Genomic DNA, 20250 nt, shown 5'->3' with positions numbered 1-20250 from the left:
AATTTTGGGAATAAAACATTTCTATAACTTGTGATATATGTTACAAATATAAAGATCACAAGAAAACTGTACAAAGACAGACTCCTTGATAATCATGTGAATTTAAGCTCCTTAAGGCTTTTACTTGCTTTATTGACTCTTTAACTCCTTATTCTCTAACTTCATTTTTTGTTTTTATATTGTTTATCTGTCTCCCATGCTAGAATGTAGGATATTGATTTTTGTCTGTTTTGTTCATTGCTACATTTTTGGCACCTAGAACAGTATCTGAGATGTATGTACTCAAATATCTGAATTGATTAGGGTAAAATAATATGAAAACTTTTCACATAGTAACAATATCAAAAATGGTCTAAATTGTGATGATAATTTACTTCTTTCTATTATAATAAATGTACCCTAACTAGGAATTTGAAGGGGAAATAAGGATCTGCTACATGGAATCAAGATTAACTCCATCTATTCCCATTTTAAACAATGGGAAAAGATAGTTTAAAAAAAAAATCTTTAAAAACATGAATTTATTTTGATACAATACTAAAATTTTAGTTTTAGTGTGTCTTTATTCCTAGGCTTACTGTTTATACAAAGACAAGTACATTCTTAAAATTATTAAAATGAAACTCAAAGTAATAAGTTCATTCCTCTTTTTACATGGTTGCCTGGTTTGAAAAATCCAAGGAGATTATTCAGAGTCAAGGAAATTCAAAAGATGAAGCTGTTCTAAATATGATAGAAGACTTAGTTGATCTTCTGCTGGTAAAAATCACATTGATTACACTGATGTTTATAAAGCATGTGTTTATTTAAAAAACAATTTGTGATCTCTCTGCCCTGAGCCTAAAAGTCACTAACAGATTGGTTGGTGCCTTGGTTGGATTGGTCTGTTCAGATTGTATAAAGCATTTATTCTGGTAAATATAATTAAATGGTTAGTTAATAAAAAATAAATATGCTATGAGTTAAAATGTAATCTGTCATTTCAGTACCATTTGTAATGGTTTATAATATTGTAATGGTTTATAATATATAGTAACTTGTAAATTAAATATTATTCACTTTTTTTCAGGTCATACATGATGTCAGTGATGAAGGTATAATAAACACTTATTTTCTATTGGAACAATAAATTACCGTTAGAGCTTTAGTATAATTTTACAATTCCCATAGTATTGTCCTAGTATTAAGAACCCATTATCTGATTCAAGGATCAACAAACTTTTCCTGTAAAGGGCCAGATGGAAATATTTTAGACTTTGTAGTCCAAGAGAAAAACAATTAAGAATATTATGTAGGTACTTGTATAACAAGAAAGAAAAACAAATTTCTACAAATAATTTATTGATGCCATTGAAAATATAATAGTTGTACAATTTTTTGTAATATAGGTCTACTAATAAGGAAACTTGCATTCTTTTTGTGAGAGAATAACATTTCACTTAATTAGGGTTCAGAGTTAGTGTTTTGTTTGCAAAATTGATTGTAAATGTTCATTTGTTAATCCCTATCTATAATGAGGTTTTATGTATGTCACATTAGAAAATGGCTTTTCATGCAGACAATGCCAAATACTGGTATCACTGCATAAGCATGCTTTTAATTGAGCGTGTTCATCACTTGAAAGGCATTAATAGAATTGTTAGGTTCTTAACATTTGCATTTTAGAATGTCATTGCATTGCAGATTAATCACTTCCAATTGAAGGTTATGTGGAAGCTTCCCAATTGCACAATTAAATGAATTTTGAAATGTGGAAATTTCCTTAGTACTTAAATCCCAGAAACACTGCTAGACCTGTAGTTGGAGTTTTGAAAAAATATATCCCCTGCAAATTTGTGTGGTAATGGAGATGTTGCTTCCTGTTTTAACTTTTGACAGTCTGTGAAGTGTATAAAGCAGCATAGTATTACTTGCCTTTCACATCACCTTAGTTATCAGAATGACTTCATTGCAGTGTTCATGATACAAGCATTATTTTTTCTTGTAATTTTGTGCCCAATTCATTTAGAAACATTGTCAACTCTGCAGCCAGTGCTAATTACCAAAGCCATTCAGTATTCAACAATAAGGGTTGAGGATAGTTCTTGTTCAGAAAAATTTTGGTCTTGGTGCTGGATATCAAAAAGTCACAATAAAACCCCACTGCCATTGGACTGCTGTGTGGTAGGGAAAGTCGGAATACTCAGCTTCCGCTTCTGACAAAAATTCAAATAACTGACCATGGCTAAATTGACGAGAGAGAGTGATGTTCACCTTTGACAGTACTGTTTTAATAAAACATGATAGATTCAAACAGTTTTCACAGAGCACTTGCTGGTGAGTAATACAGTCATGCAAAAACAGGCAGTGAGTTACATTTAGTTTGTGGGCCATAGTTTGCCAACCTTTGATCTAATGGAACAATTTTTCAATAGTAAATTGAGACTACAGAATATGTTACTACTCATTCTTTGACTTGTGGCCTGCTTGTGCCAAACAATCAGATCCAAGTTATTTTAGCTCTGTGTTGACTGAAGAAGACTTACCTAGGATTGGTCAGTGAGGGTGGTGAATTATTTATAGATAAAGTACTTGCTGCCTTCAGAGCCAAAAAGTTTTAAACAGATTGCCATTGATTTAAATAATAATTAATCCTACCTCTTCATTGATTGATTTTGCTACATAACAATGTTGTTTAAATTTTTAAGTTTTTAGGGAAAAAACAGTCCTAAACACCAGCAATTAATTATAAAGTGATCCACCTGATTTTTAAAGTAAATAATTGTATCTTTTCATCTGAGTACTTTTTTTCTTTTTATGTAGTCACTTTGGAAAATTGTACATTTGTTGTTACAGTATTTCCATTGTTTAAAGTTATTTTTAGAATTTGCATTATGAAACAGCATGTACACGTTCCTCTGAATATACTCAGTATTGATAAAGCCTCATCTTTCAAACATGCGTTAACCTAAAAGTGGCTCACATCATTTAGAATTTCATTGGGATTAAGATGTGTTGGTCTTAATGAGTATAAAAATTTTTTATGTTTAACTAAAAATTAATGAGGTCAGTTTTGGTAAAAGCCTCAGATTTGAACTTTTCAATTTTGAACTATATTTACTTAATCTAAAAAGAAAATACCTCCTTATATGTCTGCAGTTAGAAACTAGATCTAGAGTTGTCCCTTGACAGTATTAAAATCAGTCACATTGAGTTGAATGGTGTTTTTTGCAAGGCCAAATAGAATTAGGACTTAATTTCATTCTTTCTCATCCCAAGCCCTAGTGGGCATTCTTCTGAACTGCAGTAGTATATCCTTTCCACTATTATTTTATTTATTTTTATTTTTTGAGACAGGGTCTCACTCTGTCACCCAGGCTGGTGTACAGTGGCACAATCATGGCTCACTGCAGCCTTGACCTCCTGTGCTCAGGTGATTCTCCCACCTCAGCTTCCCGGGTAGCTGGGATTACAGGTGCCTGGCTAATTTTTGTACAGACAGGATTTTGCCATGTTGCCCAGGCTGGTCTTGAACTCCTGGGCTCAAGCAGTCTACCCACCTGGGCCTTCCAAAGTGCTAGGATTATAGGCCTGAGTTACCATGCCTGGCCCCTTTCTGCTAACTCTTATAAGAAAAGACTGACAGTTGAGAGGATTTGAAATGAACATTTATCAATAATTTAACACTTTTATTCAGGTAAAAAACAAGTAGTGGAAAGTTTCGTACCTCGCATTTGTTCCCTGGTTATTGACTCAAGAGTGAATATTTGTATTCAGCAAGAGGTAAAGTCATTTATTTGTTTGTGTTTTAAAAACTAAAAATGAGAAAGTGAAGAAAATCAATAGCAATTAAATTGAAAATTTATTTCATCTAGGACTAAATTACTTACCTTGGAGTATATGTCTATCATCTTAACAATCTATTGCCTGACATATTTCCTAAATAGTTACTGAAAATTTATAACCATATGGGTTTATATATGCATATAGCTCAAATAGAAATAAATTATACTATCCAGATTTTTGGGGTGCTTAAGTAGTTAAATGCTAAAAATAATCTGTATTAGTATATTTATGTGTGTACATATACTATCATAAGAACAAAATAAAGTAACATTTTTGGCTTCCTCAGATCTTCTAATGGAGTTAAAATAAATATAACTTTTATTGCAAAAAGTACAAGTGCTTTAAGTACAGGAGTCATGTTATATTCTATTTTTGATATTCTATAGTTTATGTTGTTTTTATATTCATTATTTTATACTTTATTATTTTTATTTTTTTGAGAGAGTCTTGCTCTATCTGCCCAGGCTGGAGTGCAGTGGCGCAATCTCAGCTCACTGCAACCTCTGCCTCCCAGGTTCAAGTGCTTCTCCTGCCTCCCTCCTGAGTAACTGGGATTACAGGTGCGCGTTACCATGCCCAGCTAATTTTTGTATTTTTGGTAGAGACAGGGTTTCACTATGTTGGCCAGGCTGATCTCGAACTCCTGACATCAAGTGATCTGCCCACCTCGGCCACCCAAAGCGCTGGTATTATAGGCGTGAGCCACCATGCCTGGCCTGTTTTATACTTTATATATTCTTTCCTCCATCCTACTCCATTCCTATAATAAAACTCAGTGATTAAGAAAAAATTAGGCTTCTAAGTTTATGTGCTTAGAGTATTTCTCTAAATAGTGTTTCACTGAATATAAAGTTAATGCATTATCTTTTTTTCTTTTCTAGATAATTAAAAAAATGAATGCTATGCTTGACAAAATGCCTCAAGATGCCCGGAAAATACTCTCTAACCAAGAAATGTTAATTCTCATGTAATAATCTGTACTATATTGTTTTTATTCTTTTTTTTTTTTTTTCTGAGACGGAGTCTCGCTCTGTCGCCCAGGCTGGAGTGCAGTGGTGCGATCTCGGCTCACTGCAAGCTCCACCTCCCAGGTTCATGCCATTCTCCTGCCTCAGCCTCCCAAGTAGCTGGGACTACAGGTGGCCGCCACCACACCCAGCTAATTTTTTGTATTCTTAGTAGAGACAGGGTTTCACCGTGGTCTTGATCTCCTGACCTCTTGATCCCCCCGCCTTGGCCTCCCAAAGTGCTGGGATTACAGGCGTGAGCCACCACGCCCGGCTGTTTTTATTCTTAAAATCAATAATTTAAAAATGTTTTATAAGACAGTAAGACAACCATGAGTTTGCATTAATAATGAAACTGATAAACTGTTGCAGCTTTTTAATATAATTTAGTATATGTATATAATTTCTGCAAAAGTCGGTGATATTAGCCAATTGTAAATTTTAGTGAAGTTTCTTTTCCTCCTAAACATGTGGACTTCCTATTTAATTGATACTGGTCCGTTTTATAATCTGTTATTTTAATTCACAGGAGTAGTATGGGAGAAAGGATTTTAGATGCTGGAGGTATGTCTTTTCAAAATCTAAAATTATTCCATATTTGTGAATAGCAGATAGTATTTTTTAGTTAAAATATTAGCATAGCAATGTGAGACTGAGGTAATTATAAACTTTAGGTACAATTAAGCAATTTTTAATAAATATAAATAAAATTTATCTTTGGGACAAAAATAATTTATGACAGTAGGCATTAGATACATACAATTTGTACCTAATGGTAGACTTATGAATAACATAATAGCTTAAGATAATAGCTTAAATTAATAGCTTAATTTAATAGCTTAATATAATAGCTTAATTAAAACTTAATAGCTTAACATAATAGCGTAATATAATATCTTAATTTTTCAATAGACCTGAACTACTTGTGCTAAGAAATTCCTCAGACAGTATTTTATGAAATTAGGATGTCTAATATTCTTGGTATTGATGTATTTGTTTTTAAACAATGTGTTTATTAAAATAACTTAAAATTTATTTTCTAAGCTTTTTGTGAATAAATTTTAATATGGTGATTTACATGTAGAATAAATCATGGTTTAAAGTACTGTGGGATAACTGTAAACATGTTACATGAGAGGAAAACAGAATTTGTAACTTACAACTGTATGGGTTACTTTGCATTTTATGGCAGTGTCTTTGAATATTTAGAAGTCTCAAATTTTTAAAAAAATTTTACTTATTTCTTCTGTTAGCACACTTGTTATTTGGGCTGTGTTAATTCTTCAAATGATGAGATTTCTAATCCATATGAAGAAAATATTAATAGATTAATAAATTACACTAATATATTCTTATTTCTCTTGTTTATTCTAATACCTTATAAAACATCTGGTCTTTTATGAACTTAATTTTCATAATTGTAAATCAAACATTAACTATTTTTTTAATAGATTATGACTTACAGGTAGGCATTGTAGAAGCTTTATGTAGAATGACCACAGAAAAACAAAGGCAAGAACTGGCACATCAGTGGTTTTCAATGGATTTTATTGCTAAAGCATTTGAAAGAATTAAGGACTCTGAATTTGAAACAGTAAGTTGTGTAACAATAACAGAAATTTGTGAATTTTTAAAAATTATTATAATTTTTTAAAAGTATTTCTCTTTAAAATTAGGATTGCAGGATATTTCTCAACCTTGTGAATGGCATGCTTGGAGACAAAAGAAGGTACAATGCAAGATACAACCATATACTGACAAAGAACTAGAGCTCAAGAGTGAGCACCCAGTGTTGCATCTTTATACATTTAACTTTATTTGTTCTTGTATGTTGTAGTGTAAAATGTTCTTAGATAATTTAAAACAATAACATGATTTTAGCAAATTACTACACCAGTAATCTGAAATAATTCTGCACTGGCCTTGTTTTATTTTGTACTTTTTAGAGGGAAAAGTTCATTTATGTTTAATTCATATTAATAACTTTGGATATATTTGAGTTGCATATCCATTATTATTTAATGTTTGAGGGATAATAAAAATCTAGACATATATATTACTTGAATTGCCTCCTTCATCCACATGCTAGAATGTAAATATATAGGAAATAAATCATCTTCCTTTATAATTAACATACAGTAAGTAGGATCTTTCTGAGGGGCATGAAAGGATATGTAATGTAAATTTTAATCATTTTTTTATAACGACCAAAAAACAGAATTTGCAATGCCTGGCACTTTATGGATGTTCAACACAATTATTGGATGAATGAGTTCACATTTACTGTACTTACTAAAGAAATTAAAAGTATTGTCAGGGTTGTGCAAGAAGTCATATTACCTGGATTTGAATCTATAAGTTCCTCTCTTCCTGTTCTAATATTGGGCAAATTATTTAACCTTACATGCCTCAGTTTCCTTAGCTGTTATATAATATTAATAACTACCTCATATGTTTGTGGTATAGATTAAATGAGATAATATGCTAAATATTTAAAATAGTATCTAAGAAAACATTCTGTGAATTTAACCATTTTTAACATAATTATTCACTTGTATTCTTTTCTGATTTAGGTTCTGTGAAAACATATATTAATAAGCTAAATTAGGAAACTGCTTATATTTGATAGTACACTGTATTAGTCTGTTTTCATACTGCTGATAAAGACATACCGGAGACTGAGAAATTTACAAAAGAAAAAGATGTAATTGAACTTAAAGTTCCACGTGACTGGGGAAGCCTCACAATCATGGTGGAAGGCAAGGAGGAGCAAGTCACATCTTACATGGATAGCAGCAGGCAAAGAGAGAATGAGGAAGATGCAAAAGCAGAAACCCCTGATAAAACCATCAGATCTCATGAGACTTACTCACTACCATGAGAACAGTATGGGGGAAACTGCCCCCACGATTCAGTTATCTCCCACCTGGTCCCTCACGTGGGAATTATGATAGTACCATTCAAGATGAGATTTGGGTGGGGACACAGAGCCAACCCATATCACACACACAAACATTTGGTGTAATCATTTTAGTCAAAATGGTAGATTGAATAGTATCCTCAAAGTAATATGGTTTTCTCTACATAAATGTCCACTAAACATGTATTTTGGAAAGTATTAAAGAGGGAAATATTATTTTATTTCAATTATTATGACCACTGCCTGATTTCCTTTTGATTCTAGGCATGATTTCTATTGCTGGACAAGATATGCTGTGAAAGCTTATTTATTTTTTTCTTAAACTACTTTTTATTTCAGGGTCTTTACATTTCCTTGTTTATCAGCATTTCTTGATAAATATGAGGTAAAATTTTAACTTAACACATTATTTTAGTTACTGTATGAATTTTGATAGTCAAGTGAATTATGAGTTAAAAATGAATAAGAACATTAAAAATAGTTGTAATTAGATCATGAATATAGCTGATCTAGTATTCTGTATCTGACAGTGATACCAGGAGAAATTTTATGGAACAGCGTATTCATTGCCAAGAATAACTGAAAAATAAAGGCTGTAGTCCACATTTTCTCCTGTTTCCTTAAGACCATTATTGATTTCTCATGTCTGAACCTATTCAAACTAGTACTTTCAACCTTTATTAGCACTTGGAATATTCATGATTTCTTGGAGCTAGTTGATTTTTTATAAAATATTAAAGTAGCATTTTATTGTTTTTAAATTTATCTAAATATTATACTTGTCTATTCTTTCTCTTCTCTCCCCTTCTAGCTTTGTTTTCTTGCTTTAGCCATGAATATAACATCGTAATTTTCTGTTATTTTTAAATCATTGTATATGCCAGTTTTGTATGTTTATTTTATTAGCTGCAAATACCATCAGATGAAAAACTTGAGGAATTTTGGATTGATTTTAATCTTGGGAGTCAGACTCTCTCATTCTACATTGCTGGAGATAATGATGTAAGTTTTATTTCCTTGGTATTATTCTTTATGTATATGTATATATAAGATTTTTACTCACTATAAGAATGTGGATTTATTTTTATGTTTTAGCCAGTTTTTACATAGATTTTAACATTAGCTCTAGTAATTTGATTAGCATAGCGACCTACCAAGCTAATTATAAATGAAAATTACTTCTGATGTTTTATTGTATGAGAAAAAATAATGCTAAATTTTAGTACTAATTTTTTTAACATAAGCTTTTCAAAAATGTTAATTTATGACAGATACAATTTTATATTCACATGAACAAAGTGAACTGACTTTAGAAAAGGGAACAGTTACTCAAATACAGAGGCACTCTATTGAAAATATTAACAGATAGTGACAAGTGGTCCTAACTTAATCATTCATAAAATCTTCTCTTTGGAAATAGGATTTGATTGGGAGTTAATTTTAGTTTTTTTTCTTCCTATGCTTTATCATAGCTGTGCTCAATCTTCCAAATAGGTGTCATATTTTCTGCTGACCTGAATATTTTTTTACCTAAGGAAAATCCTTGAGCCATTATTTCATAATAGCTACCACTTCATATTTGATACACTTGCATACATTTAGCTTAAATTGTGTAATCTATTTGCCAAAATCTGAGTAAGAGTTGATCAGCATTTACTAATCTGGTTGTGGCTGGTGATATTATAATAAGGCTTTAGTCTTTTTAGTCTGTTTCTTATAGAATCCTGCTATTTATTCCAGGTAAACATTTTATAGATGAACATTAACCAAATGCTTTTTAGGATTTCCACATGCCTTTATTGCTTTTCATTTTAAAGTACCTTCTTAGAATGCTTAAAATTGAGTTCCAATGACTAGCACTGCTTCTCAGGGAGCACTGACAGTTTCTATTAGTGTATTTCTCCTGCAGGTTTGTAGGAGTGTTTTAAGCTGATTGTTTTTCGAGGAGCTACTTAGGCAGGTGCAAAAGTAATTGCGGTTCTTTTACTTTCAGTGGCAGAAACCATTACTTTCAATGGCAGAAACTGCAATTACTTTTGCACCAGTCTAGTAGAATTTCATTTTGGGAGAAAAGTATTGTTATTAGATGGCAGTAACTACTATAAAGGAAATAAATAGGGCAGTGTTCCTTCATTCAGCTTGGTCTAATGGATTATTGAGATAAAAAAATAAGCAATTAAATACCATGAAACCCCACCTCTACTAAAAATACAAAAATTAGCCGGGTGTGGTGGCAGGCACCTGTAGTCCCAGCTACTCGGGAGGCTGAGGCAGGAGAATGGCATGAACCCAGGAGGCGGAGCTTGCAGTGAGCCCAGATTGGGCCACTGCATTCCAGCCTGGGCGACAGTGTGAGACACACACACACAAAAAAGAAGCAATTACACTGTAGCAGTATACATGATAGGGAAAGTATAAAATGCATATATAAGTATTTAATGCCTACTGTGTTCCAGACACTGATCAAGATGCTGGGGGACTCTTCTTTCCAAAACTATAGTTAGAATCCTCTCTCCCCTGAATTTCCATAGTTGTAATATGTTATTCCTTTATTCTCTCTTGCTCTCCATAAAAGCCATTCTCCACAGTGGCTCCTTGAATCCTTCTTCTGTCTCTCTGACATGGCATACAAGGCTTTTTGTGGCCTGGTCTCTGGCTGTTTCTCTGATATTTCATGTATTTTCTATGATGACTGTGTTCCAGTCACATTTATTTTTCTATTTCTCTAACACAGATTATGCTAATCTTAGGTCTTTCTACTTCTTAGTTCTTCTGCATAGACCACTGCCTCCAGGTCCTTGCATCTTAGTCCTTCCTGATTAGATTTAAGCACAAATGTTGCCTTCTCATAGAGTATTCTCAGGCTACTCAATATAAAGCAGCCTCACAGCCACATTATTCCACATTGTCTTATTTCCTTTATAGTAGTTATTATTTAAAATCATTTTGTTTATTTGTTGTTTGTTGTCTACTTTCCTGCATAGAGTGTAAGATTAATAAGACCAGGGACTTTTTTTTTGTTTGTTTATAGCTGTTCAGTGGCTTATGTTTGTTGCAAGAATGAGTAAACAGAACATTGAAAGAATTGAAAGATATATAGAGGGCATAGGGGATTGGAAAAATATAGGAAGTGTGGAGCCAAAGGAGAATATAGGAAGTGTGGAGCCAAAGGAGAATTTTAAGTAAGAGGTAACATCAGTTCAATGAATATCTATTGAGAACTATGTGTCACGTATGTACTAGGCACTGGAGAACACATTTGTGTAAAAGATGCCCCGTGGTAGGGGAAATGGATAAAAATAGACTGGGGAGAACAGATTACAAAGGAACGAGACTAGAGGCAGTTAGGAGGCTTTTGCAATAATCCAGGTGAGAAATAATTGTGGGATGGTTTTGAGATATAACAATGGGCATGGATGGAAATTGATAGAATCCAGAAAGACTTGAGAGGAGATAGAACTGAGCAAACTTGGTGATTTGTTTGTAATTTTTTTAAAAAGAAGGATTACTAAAATTTGGGTAGCTAGATGGGAATTGAGTCATAAGTAGAGATATGGAAGCTATCTGTATATAAATGACAGAACCATGGTTTTTAATGAGTGCCTACATGAAAGAACTATGAAAAACCAATTTCTACAGGATAAGTAAAAGAGATTTTAGCTAGAAGGATACTTGAAGAATCGGCCAAAAGGGAACAAATTAAAAGGGTATAGTGTTATGGACGACAAAGGAAAGGAGGTTTTATGAGAGGAAATGATCAACACAATGAGATATTCCTGAGAGGTGAGGTTAAATACAAACTTGTAACCCATGAAAGAGCAGTTTCACTCATGCGATGAAGAGTTTAGGCATTCCTAGAAAGTTAAAATATTTGCTAAGGAAGTAAAGACATCAAGTTAAGGAAAGAGATAGCATGAGATGTGGACTCAAAGTAGGGGTTTCTGTTGGGTATTTTAATGATAAGAGCTTTCATAAATTGATGGTGAAGGGCAGATAGGGAGAGGTTGAAGGAAAAAAATTGAGGTCAAGAGGAGGAAGGAGTATAATGGAGGGAGAGTAGGAGGTGAAAATGGAACAAAATTGCTATAACATTGATAACTGTTGAAGCTGGGTGAGGGCATATTTTGGGTTTATAATATGATTTCTGATTTAAAATAATCTGTTTGAAAATTGCCATTATGTGCGTTTTTTAAAAAGTGAACTAAGTGCCTTGATATATAAGGAAGAATCAGTTTTAAGTTGGTAGATGATAGCAATTATTGGGAATAGAGTATGCCAGTTGAGATATTCCTCAAAAGAGCAAGTTTTTTTACACACAGAGAAATATGAGGCTGCTCAAAGCTTTGGGGAAAAATTAGAATACCACCCGTTTCTTCCTGATCCTGAGGTTTTGAGGTAATGGATAAAAGTAGAGAAGAGAAAGGAATTAGTGAAAATAATAAGGATTTAGAGGAATTTCTCAGGAATGAGTTGTCCTTAAGTAACAAAAGTATTTAATTTTTTTGGTTTTTTTGTTTGTTTTTGTTTTTGTTTTTATTTTTTGAGACGGAGTCTCGCTCTGTCACCCAGGCTGGAGTGCAGTGGCACCATCTCGGCTCACTGCAAGTTCCGCCTCCTGGGTTCACACCATTCTCCTGCCTCAGCCTCCCGAGTAGCTGGAACTACAGGCGCCCGCCACCATGCCCGGCTAATTTTTTTTTGTATTTTTAGTAGAGATGGGGTTTCACTGTGTTAGCCAGGATGGTTTCGATCTCCTGACCTCGTGATCCACCTGCCTTGGCCCCCCAAAGTGCTGGGATTACAGGCATGAGCCACCGCGCCCAGCCAGGAATGGTATTTAATTTTTACTATAACTTTGTGAATTCAGTATCATTCAGTTATACAAATTTTCAATGAAAATACTTGGAGCTAACATTTTAGGTTATTATCATGCACATTCATGTTTAAATCAAAGGACAATCTGTTAATGAGTATTGTGGTTACAGGACCTGGAATAGGTAGTAGGAGTGGGAATTGAGGAATGAGTATGACTTCATAAAATATTTCAAAGAAAACATAAAAAGACTTGGTAACATTTTTAAAAAGGGTATCCTCTAATAAATACTAACAGTCATTCCTTTTTTGGTTAAGGATAGTAAATTGTCAAAAACATTTCGTTTTAAGAATGAACAAATACATTAAATGTAATATATGTAGTTAATTGGTGGAGCAAGAAAGGTGTTATATAAACTAGTTAGTGACTAGTAAAAAATATTGATAGTTCATGTAACTTAAAATTTGATGTTTAAAGAAACTGTAAATCAGAAATAAATTATTTATTTATGGCCAAAACCTGTTTTTAAATTTAAGGATCATCAATGGGAAGCAGTTACTGTGCCAGAGGAAAAAGTACAAATATACAGCATTGAAGGTATTAAACTTGTTTTTTTTTAAAAAAAAATAATTTTCTTAATTCTTACCATATGGAACAAATATTACATCCTTTCTGGGTTAACAAAACAGACTAATGAAAGCAAAATCAGTATTTTCAGATATTCACATTCAGAAATTCATCAAATTCCTTGATCCCATGTTTCCCTACTAATCTCCCAACTCTACACCTGTACTTACTTACTTCCCTTTCTAGTCTAGAAACAGTGATCCAGTTTGTCATTCTTGTTTCTATGTTCAAGGCTCCTGACCTTCCATCCCATTTTCTTGATTAAATCTGAATATCTGGTTTCTCCAGTCCTGTAACTGGAACTGCATAACACTAGTGGACAAAATCAGACTAGTACTATTACAAATTTAGATATTAAGACATATTTTAGTCATTTCAATAGACATAAAATATTTCATTATGATTTTTATTTGCATTTTTCTAACGACCAGTGATACTGAGCACTTTTTCATGTGCTTTCTGGCCATTCATATATTTTCCTTTGTAAACTATATATTTTAAATATTTTGTTCATGTTTTATTGGACTATCTAGTTCTTAGGTATCCTAGATTCTAATCCTTTGACAGATATATATGTTCTATATTTTCTCCAAAACTGTATCTTGCTTATTTTCTTATTGATATCTGGTGAGCAGTTTTAAATTTTGAAATCTACTTGATCTATTTTTATGGTTATTGCTTTCTGTGACCCACGAAATTTTTATCTAGTCTTAAATCACTAAGATGTTCCATTATTTTTCCACAAAAATTTTATAGTTTTAGCTTTTATGTTTAGGAGTATTATAATCTCAAATTAATATTTGATTAAGGTGTGATGTAGAGATTGGAGGTTCATTTTTTCATATGGATATGCAGTTATTCCAGGATTATTTGCTGTAAAGGCTTTTCTTTTCTATTGGATTTCTTGGGCTTCTTTGTTGAAAATCATGACTCTGTAATAGCGTGTCTATTTCTTGGTCCTCCAATCTGTTGTATTTATCATAGGTCTACTTACTATTCTTTATGTCAGTACCACACTGTTTTGATTATGGTAGATTTGTGGTTAGTCTTGAAGTCAGTATAAGTCTTCCAACATTGTGATTTTTAAAAATATTGTTTTGGAAATTATAGGTCTTTTGAGCTTCTATATAAATTTTAGAATAGGTTTATCGATTGCTTGTTGGAATTATGATTCAGGGTTTAGATCAATATGGGGAGAAATAACTTGTTAACAGTAGTAACTAGTTTATAAACATGGTGTATCTCTCCATTTGTTTAGGTCTTTGATTTCTCTCAACAGTGTTTCACAGTTTTCACTGTATAAGTCTTTTGATGAATTTGTTCCCAAGTGTTCAGTCTATATGTTTATAAATAGAATAGATCTTTAATTTTACCAGTCATGGGATCTGCAAAAGAGATAGTTTTACTGTTTCCTTTCTGATCCTTATGCACTTCCTCCCTCGTTTCCTTTTGTTGCTTTATTGCAATGGATAGAACCTCCAGTGCAATATTGTATAGAAGTGATAAAAGTGGACATCTTGGCCTACTTCCCAATCTTTGCTTAGGAAAGAGCATTCAGTATTTTACCGTTAAGCATGATGTTAGCCAAAAGTCTTTTGTAGATAACCTTCATCAGGTTAAGGATGTTGATAACTCTTTATATTTGTCTATGCACGTGAAACCATCATGGCAATCAGGTTAATAAACATATCACCCCCAAAATTTCTTTGTACTTCTTTTAATCCATCCTTCTACCCCCAGGCAATTACTGATGTTTTCTTTATCTTTGATACTTTTACATTTTCTAGAGTTTATATAAATGGAATCATACAGTATGTAGCAATTTTTGTCCAGCTTCTTTCTTTTAGAACACTTTAAAAAAATGATTCAAGCATGTTGCATTTATCAGTAGTTTATTCTTTTTTTTGCTGGATGTTATTCCACTGTATAGATATACTTCATTTGGTTTCTATAGTCACCTGTTGATGAGCATTTGTAATATTCCCAGTTTTTAGCTATTATGAAATGTTGCTGTAAATATTCATGTATAATTAATTACTTCTGAAAATATGTCTTTAGTTCTCTTAGGCAAATACTAAGGAGTTCAGTGGTTAGTTCAGACCCACAGGCATATGATTAGCTTTTGAAGAAACTTCTAAAATGTTGTCCAAAGTGATTTTACCATTTTACATTTTCATTATCAGTGTTTAAGAGTTCCATTTGTTCTACATCCTTCCTAACACTTTTATGGTCAGTCCCTCCTACCATCTTGCCTTGTTGTACTGGCTGTATAATCTTCAGTACAATGTTAGTAGAAATTATAAGAGCAGACATAATTGCCTAGTTTATGATGTTAGTGTTGAGGGTGAAGGGGATTATTTTTTCTTCTATAATTATTTCATGTTGACAATTTCTCTGTTAATTCAGGTAAACTAGTTGTTTAATTAGAGTGTGGCACTTTCCCATCTCTCTCTTGCTGCCTCGCTTGCCATGTGACACACCCACTCCCCTTTTGCCTTCTGCAATGATTAAAGCTTCCTGAGTCCCTCATCAGAGGCAAATACTGGCACCATGCTTCCTGTACAGCCTGCAGAACCATGAGCCAAATAAATCTTTTTTTGTAAGTTGCCCATCCTCAGGTGTTCCGTTATAGCAGACTAATATAGTCTTCTTCTAAAAATATCTGTTGTTTCCTCTCTTGATCAGTCATGTGTTGTTGTCTCTATGCATGTCAAGTAATTTTATGATAGATAATGCATATACAGGAATGATAGATGCTCCAGATAGTCCTTCCACCAGAAGAGTTTCTTTATTTCTTCTTAGGCGGAGGGGCTGAAGGCCTGATCCAATCATAGATGTTTGTCTGTGTTTAGTTCTAGTTTTAAATTTACTCTTTGTCTTGTTTGCTTCTATTACTCAGGTGTGGCCATCCCAGTCTGTTGATGATGAGCCTATTAGATTTTTGTCTTCTGAACCTGAGAGACTATGGGAGATACAGTTCTGCCTCTTAGAGGTTTCCAGCTCAGCTCTCCAGCCATTCACTCTACTCAGTCCAAAGGCAAATATTTTGAGCAGGACACTGAGTATATGCCTGAAGATGATACATGTATCAGGCAGTACATTGATTCCAAGCCCATGAGACTATTAGAGAGTTAACTCTGCCTTTCATCAGGTTTGGTCCAGCTCCTTGTGCTGCCCCAGAATGAAAAGAAAATTAGTTATGCCTTTAAAGCTTTTAAGTGTCCTATTTGTTACTCCAGGCACTACTGCTCACTAAATACTTGCTTGTCTTCTTTTCTCCAGCAGAGGTTTTCTTCTTAAGCCTACAAACAGAATTAGCAAATTTCCTTAGAGAAGAAAAGGCCAGAGATCTTGTTACATGTACAGCTCTCTGACACCTTTAAACATATGATATTTTAATCCTTCTGATTTTTTAAAACAGGATATTAGCCTGCCACAATATCCTACATTTTTCCCAGAAGTGGAAGTCTCCAACTTCCAACTTTGGACTCTCACTGCTACTTGGTAGTCTTCCATGTCCATAGTTGCCATCCCTCTCCAGTCCTCTAACAGCTACTATTTAAATTTTTAAGTTATCCTTAAGAACCTTGCCTTTTTTGCTTTCACTATGATGTGGTAATTCAGAAGAACATGAATTTTTCAGGTAAGAATGCCTTTACATTTTGGCCCTGCAGACCCTCCATCTCCAAACATCTTTGCATCTGTATCCTCCTTTATCTCTCCTGTAAAGAGAAGATATGTATCTACTCTTGTTGAAAGGTAATCTCTCCGAGTTCTCCATACATATTCTCCAAGTCTTTGCTCCATCAATTCATATTTCTTGTATCTTCTTCCTCTCAGTACCTCTTTTCTCTCAGTTATATCGATGGGCTCAAATGTCTATCATAAAACAAAAAGCTTACTTTTATCCTATGTCTTCCGGAAGCTATATTTTTCTCCCCATTCATAGCCAATTTTGAGAGAATAGTTTTTACTCTTTCCTTCTCTTTCTATTTATTCTTATGTTATAAAATCTTGATATATTGATATCCATAAATACTTGCATTTTATAGCAAGCAACACAACAATGTTTTCTTGTATCCTAGTAACACTGCTAACTAATTAAAAGGGAAACCAAGCCATTATATAGTCCAGACAGAGCAAATATCAGGAATTTCAACAATCATTAAAATATAACAAATATTCATAAATTTCTATGTAAGTAGCCATAACATAGGTAGACACATTTTTGTACAAATAGGCACAAAGCATTCAGCGAAATAGTAAATTTGAAGTAATTCTAATACCATGTACAAGCAAGGAATTAAAGCAAATATTATATTTAATATAATTTACAGTAAGCTATAGAAAAAGTCAAATGCATATCAGAGGAATAAAACAATCAGCAGAAATAGACCTAAAAATGACAAATGTTTTAATTTTCATCAAAACACGAAAAATTATCTTTAAAGCCACCTAAATTTTCATCTCTGAAACCTGAAAACTTGTCACTGTCTAACTTTTAAAAACTACTAGCACTCTGAGTTTGAAACTATGGTTACCACTTTCAAGCAATTGCTAATTCTTAGTACTTTCAAAGAGCATTACTGTGAAAGTTTCATGAGCATATTTTTGCAAAAGCAAATAAAACATTTTCTGCTTGGGCAGGCCTCATAAGAATCAGGATATTTCATAGCCTGTAGGACATTTGTCCCTTAGGCCACATCATGGCGTAGCCTGCAGAGCTTTTTCAGATGTAAAGATAAATTTCCTTATTTTGTGTGATCCTGCTCCCTCAGAGTTTTTCTCCTGCAGGCAGGGTTGGAGACTTCTCATCCAGCAATAGAATTCCTGCCACAAGTAGAATAGGAGCATGGTGGCCTCTGATCTGTAATACACGTCCTTTTATTAGGTGCCAGGTAATTTTTTGGTAACTTTTGTAGGGAGGGAGAGTGTGACTATTTCTTATAAACTGGTACTTGCTGTGTGCTCTGTTTACTGGATTGGTAAGTTCATTGAGGCCAAGTGCTAGATCCTTCTCACCTCACAATTTCCTGAAACTTAATTTTTATCAAGTGTTGTTTATTGTCAGCATGTTATAACTGTGGATTTAATAGAAATGTTTATATGCATATGTCTAGAAACATGGTAATTGTATGGAATTAAAGTTGTTTTTGTTTGCCTTTATTTAAATTAAGAAAATAGTATTCTCAGATGTGTTCAAGGAATATTTTATTAAGAATTTGTTAGGGTCCAGAATGTATTTGGGACTCTATCTTATCAGGTATAGCCATATCCCATATTTTATAGATAAGAATACTGAGGCTAGGAAAGCTAAATTGACTTGATTTATTTACCTAGGTAAGTAGTGTCAGAATTGATTAATTTAAACACTGTTCAATATTGAAAATTTGAATTTTGATTCAATTAATATGCTACATCCATGTCTTATTCATAGTATACTTGCAGAGTAGTATCATAGAAACAAACTAATCAGTGTTATTTGTTTGTATACAGTGAGAGAATCAAAGAAGCTACTAACAATAATTCTGAAAAATATAGTAAAAATTAGCAAAAGAGAAGGGAAAGAATTGCTTTTGTATTTTGATGCATCACTAGAAATCACTAATGTGACTCAAAAAATTTTTGGTGCAAATAAACATAGGGTAAGTCTTTAAACTTAATAAATATTTACTGTTTTCATAATTCTGGAAACACTCAGTTTGGGGTTATAAGTTTTATTGCGTTTTTTCCTTTCTAGTATTCTTAAAATGTAGATTTTAGTTCTTTAAATTTGTACTGGTGAAGAGTCATCAGCTTGTTAGTCATATCCATTGAGATACCCATTAGAAAGTATCTGATGACAAAATTAGCAGCTGCTCAAAACATTTAATGAATTTCTGCCAGGTGTTTAAAAAGTAAAATGAGAGAAAGCACTGTTTTCAAGATTTTAAACATCGTGAAAATTACACACATGATACATAAGAAGAAGTAAATAATGGCATAGGGAACAAGAGTTGTAGATATTGAAGAAAGAGAAGGCTCATAAAGAGTTAGGTTTGGAGATAGGCATTATTATGGATATGGGACTTGAAATGGCCTTCGAAGTTGAAGGAAAGGATTTAGATAAAATACTTTCCAGGCATGTAGAAATTACGAGCCAAATATTGTTTAACTGAGAATTTAAGGTGACAATTCATGTGATGTGTTGGGGAGATATTCAATGGACAAATTTGAATAGTGCAAAAGATCTGTGTTGTAGAATATTAGATGTATTTGTTGTGAGGAACAAGGGTTCCTCACAATGACCCTTGTTCCTCACAAATGACAAGCTAAGCTGACTGGTTAATGGGAGTGATTGAAGTGTTCTGAGAAAGTATTCATATATGCAAAGTAATTATTTGGGATATTTGGCAATTTTGGAGGAAAACAGGTAGAAAATAATTACATTATTTTATTTTATAAAGTACATTTTATAAAATATAAAATGACATATAAAAAATGGAAAGAAAATGTCATCACTGTGAATTGATTTAATTTTAGGAATCTATCAGAAAACAAGGTATTTCAGTTGCCAAAACATCGCTGCATATACTTTTTGATGCAAGTGGATCACAGGTATGTCTCAGACTTACTTGATTTTTATCACTGGGCTAAGTTTAACCATAACTAATAGAACAGTAATAAAGGTGTTGTTGGATGGTGAATATATAGAAAACAAATGGTCTCAATATAAACAGTACCCCGATAAAATGTATATGATGTTTAAACATGTTATAAATGATAATTTTAGTGTAAAGTGTGGGGTTATTAATATCAGTTTAGTAACTTTAAAACTTTAATAAAGCAGTAAATGTCCTTACATTAATGCCAAGCTTGTTTTATGTCTATTAGTGTTTGAAAACATGGATACTTTTTATTGGATCACTTTGTAAAAATTATAACAGCACATAGATAGAAAAGGGAAACAATTGATATTTGAATATGAGATGAGTATGAGCTTTATTAAGACATCCAGTGATTGTTGATTACTTTCTGTGGTTTGCAGTTTTTAATACTTTTTTTTTTCATGTTCTCCA

At 32.9% G+C, this 20250-nt stretch overlaps 2 protein-coding genes across 2 annotated transcripts in view; one reads left to right on the top strand and one right to left on the bottom strand.

Annotated features, from left to right (window-relative positions):
- The window catches only part of FAM217B (family with sequence similarity 217 member B), a 93584-nt gene that overhangs the window by 28841 nt on the left and 44493 nt on the right, over nucleotides 1-20250 (bottom strand). The window lies entirely within an intron of this gene.
- SYCP2 (synaptonemal complex protein 2) overlaps nucleotides 1-20250 on the top strand; it is a 57875-nt gene that overhangs the window by 2363 nt on the left and 35262 nt on the right. Inside the window, exons 4-15 of the mRNA XM_015148685.3 lie at nucleotides 655-759; nucleotides 1070-1094; nucleotides 3677-3762; nucleotides 4707-4792; nucleotides 5362-5396; nucleotides 6284-6426; nucleotides 6509-6561; nucleotides 8092-8137; nucleotides 8659-8754; nucleotides 13102-13162; nucleotides 18689-18837; nucleotides 19715-19789. Coding sequence (XP_015004171.3) covers nucleotides 655-759; nucleotides 1070-1094; nucleotides 3677-3762; nucleotides 4707-4792; nucleotides 5362-5396; nucleotides 6284-6426; nucleotides 6509-6561; nucleotides 8092-8137; nucleotides 8659-8754; nucleotides 13102-13162; nucleotides 18689-18837; nucleotides 19715-19789 — 960 coding nt within the window. The remainder of the gene's footprint in view (nucleotides 1-654; nucleotides 760-1069; nucleotides 1095-3676; nucleotides 3763-4706; nucleotides 4793-5361; nucleotides 5397-6283; nucleotides 6427-6508; nucleotides 6562-8091; nucleotides 8138-8658; nucleotides 8755-13101; nucleotides 13163-18688; nucleotides 18838-19714; nucleotides 19790-20250) is intronic.

The sequence above is a fragment of the Macaca mulatta genome, chromosome 10 (genome assembly GCF_049350105.2).
Source record: "Macaca mulatta isolate MMU2019108-1 chromosome 10, T2T-MMU8v2.0, whole genome shotgun sequence".
NCBI classification, from domain to species: domain Eukaryota; kingdom Metazoa; phylum Chordata; class Mammalia; order Primates; family Cercopithecidae; genus Macaca; species Macaca mulatta.
Note: the sequence above shows the minus strand (reverse complement) of the source record. Positions and strands in the feature narration are given on the sequence as shown.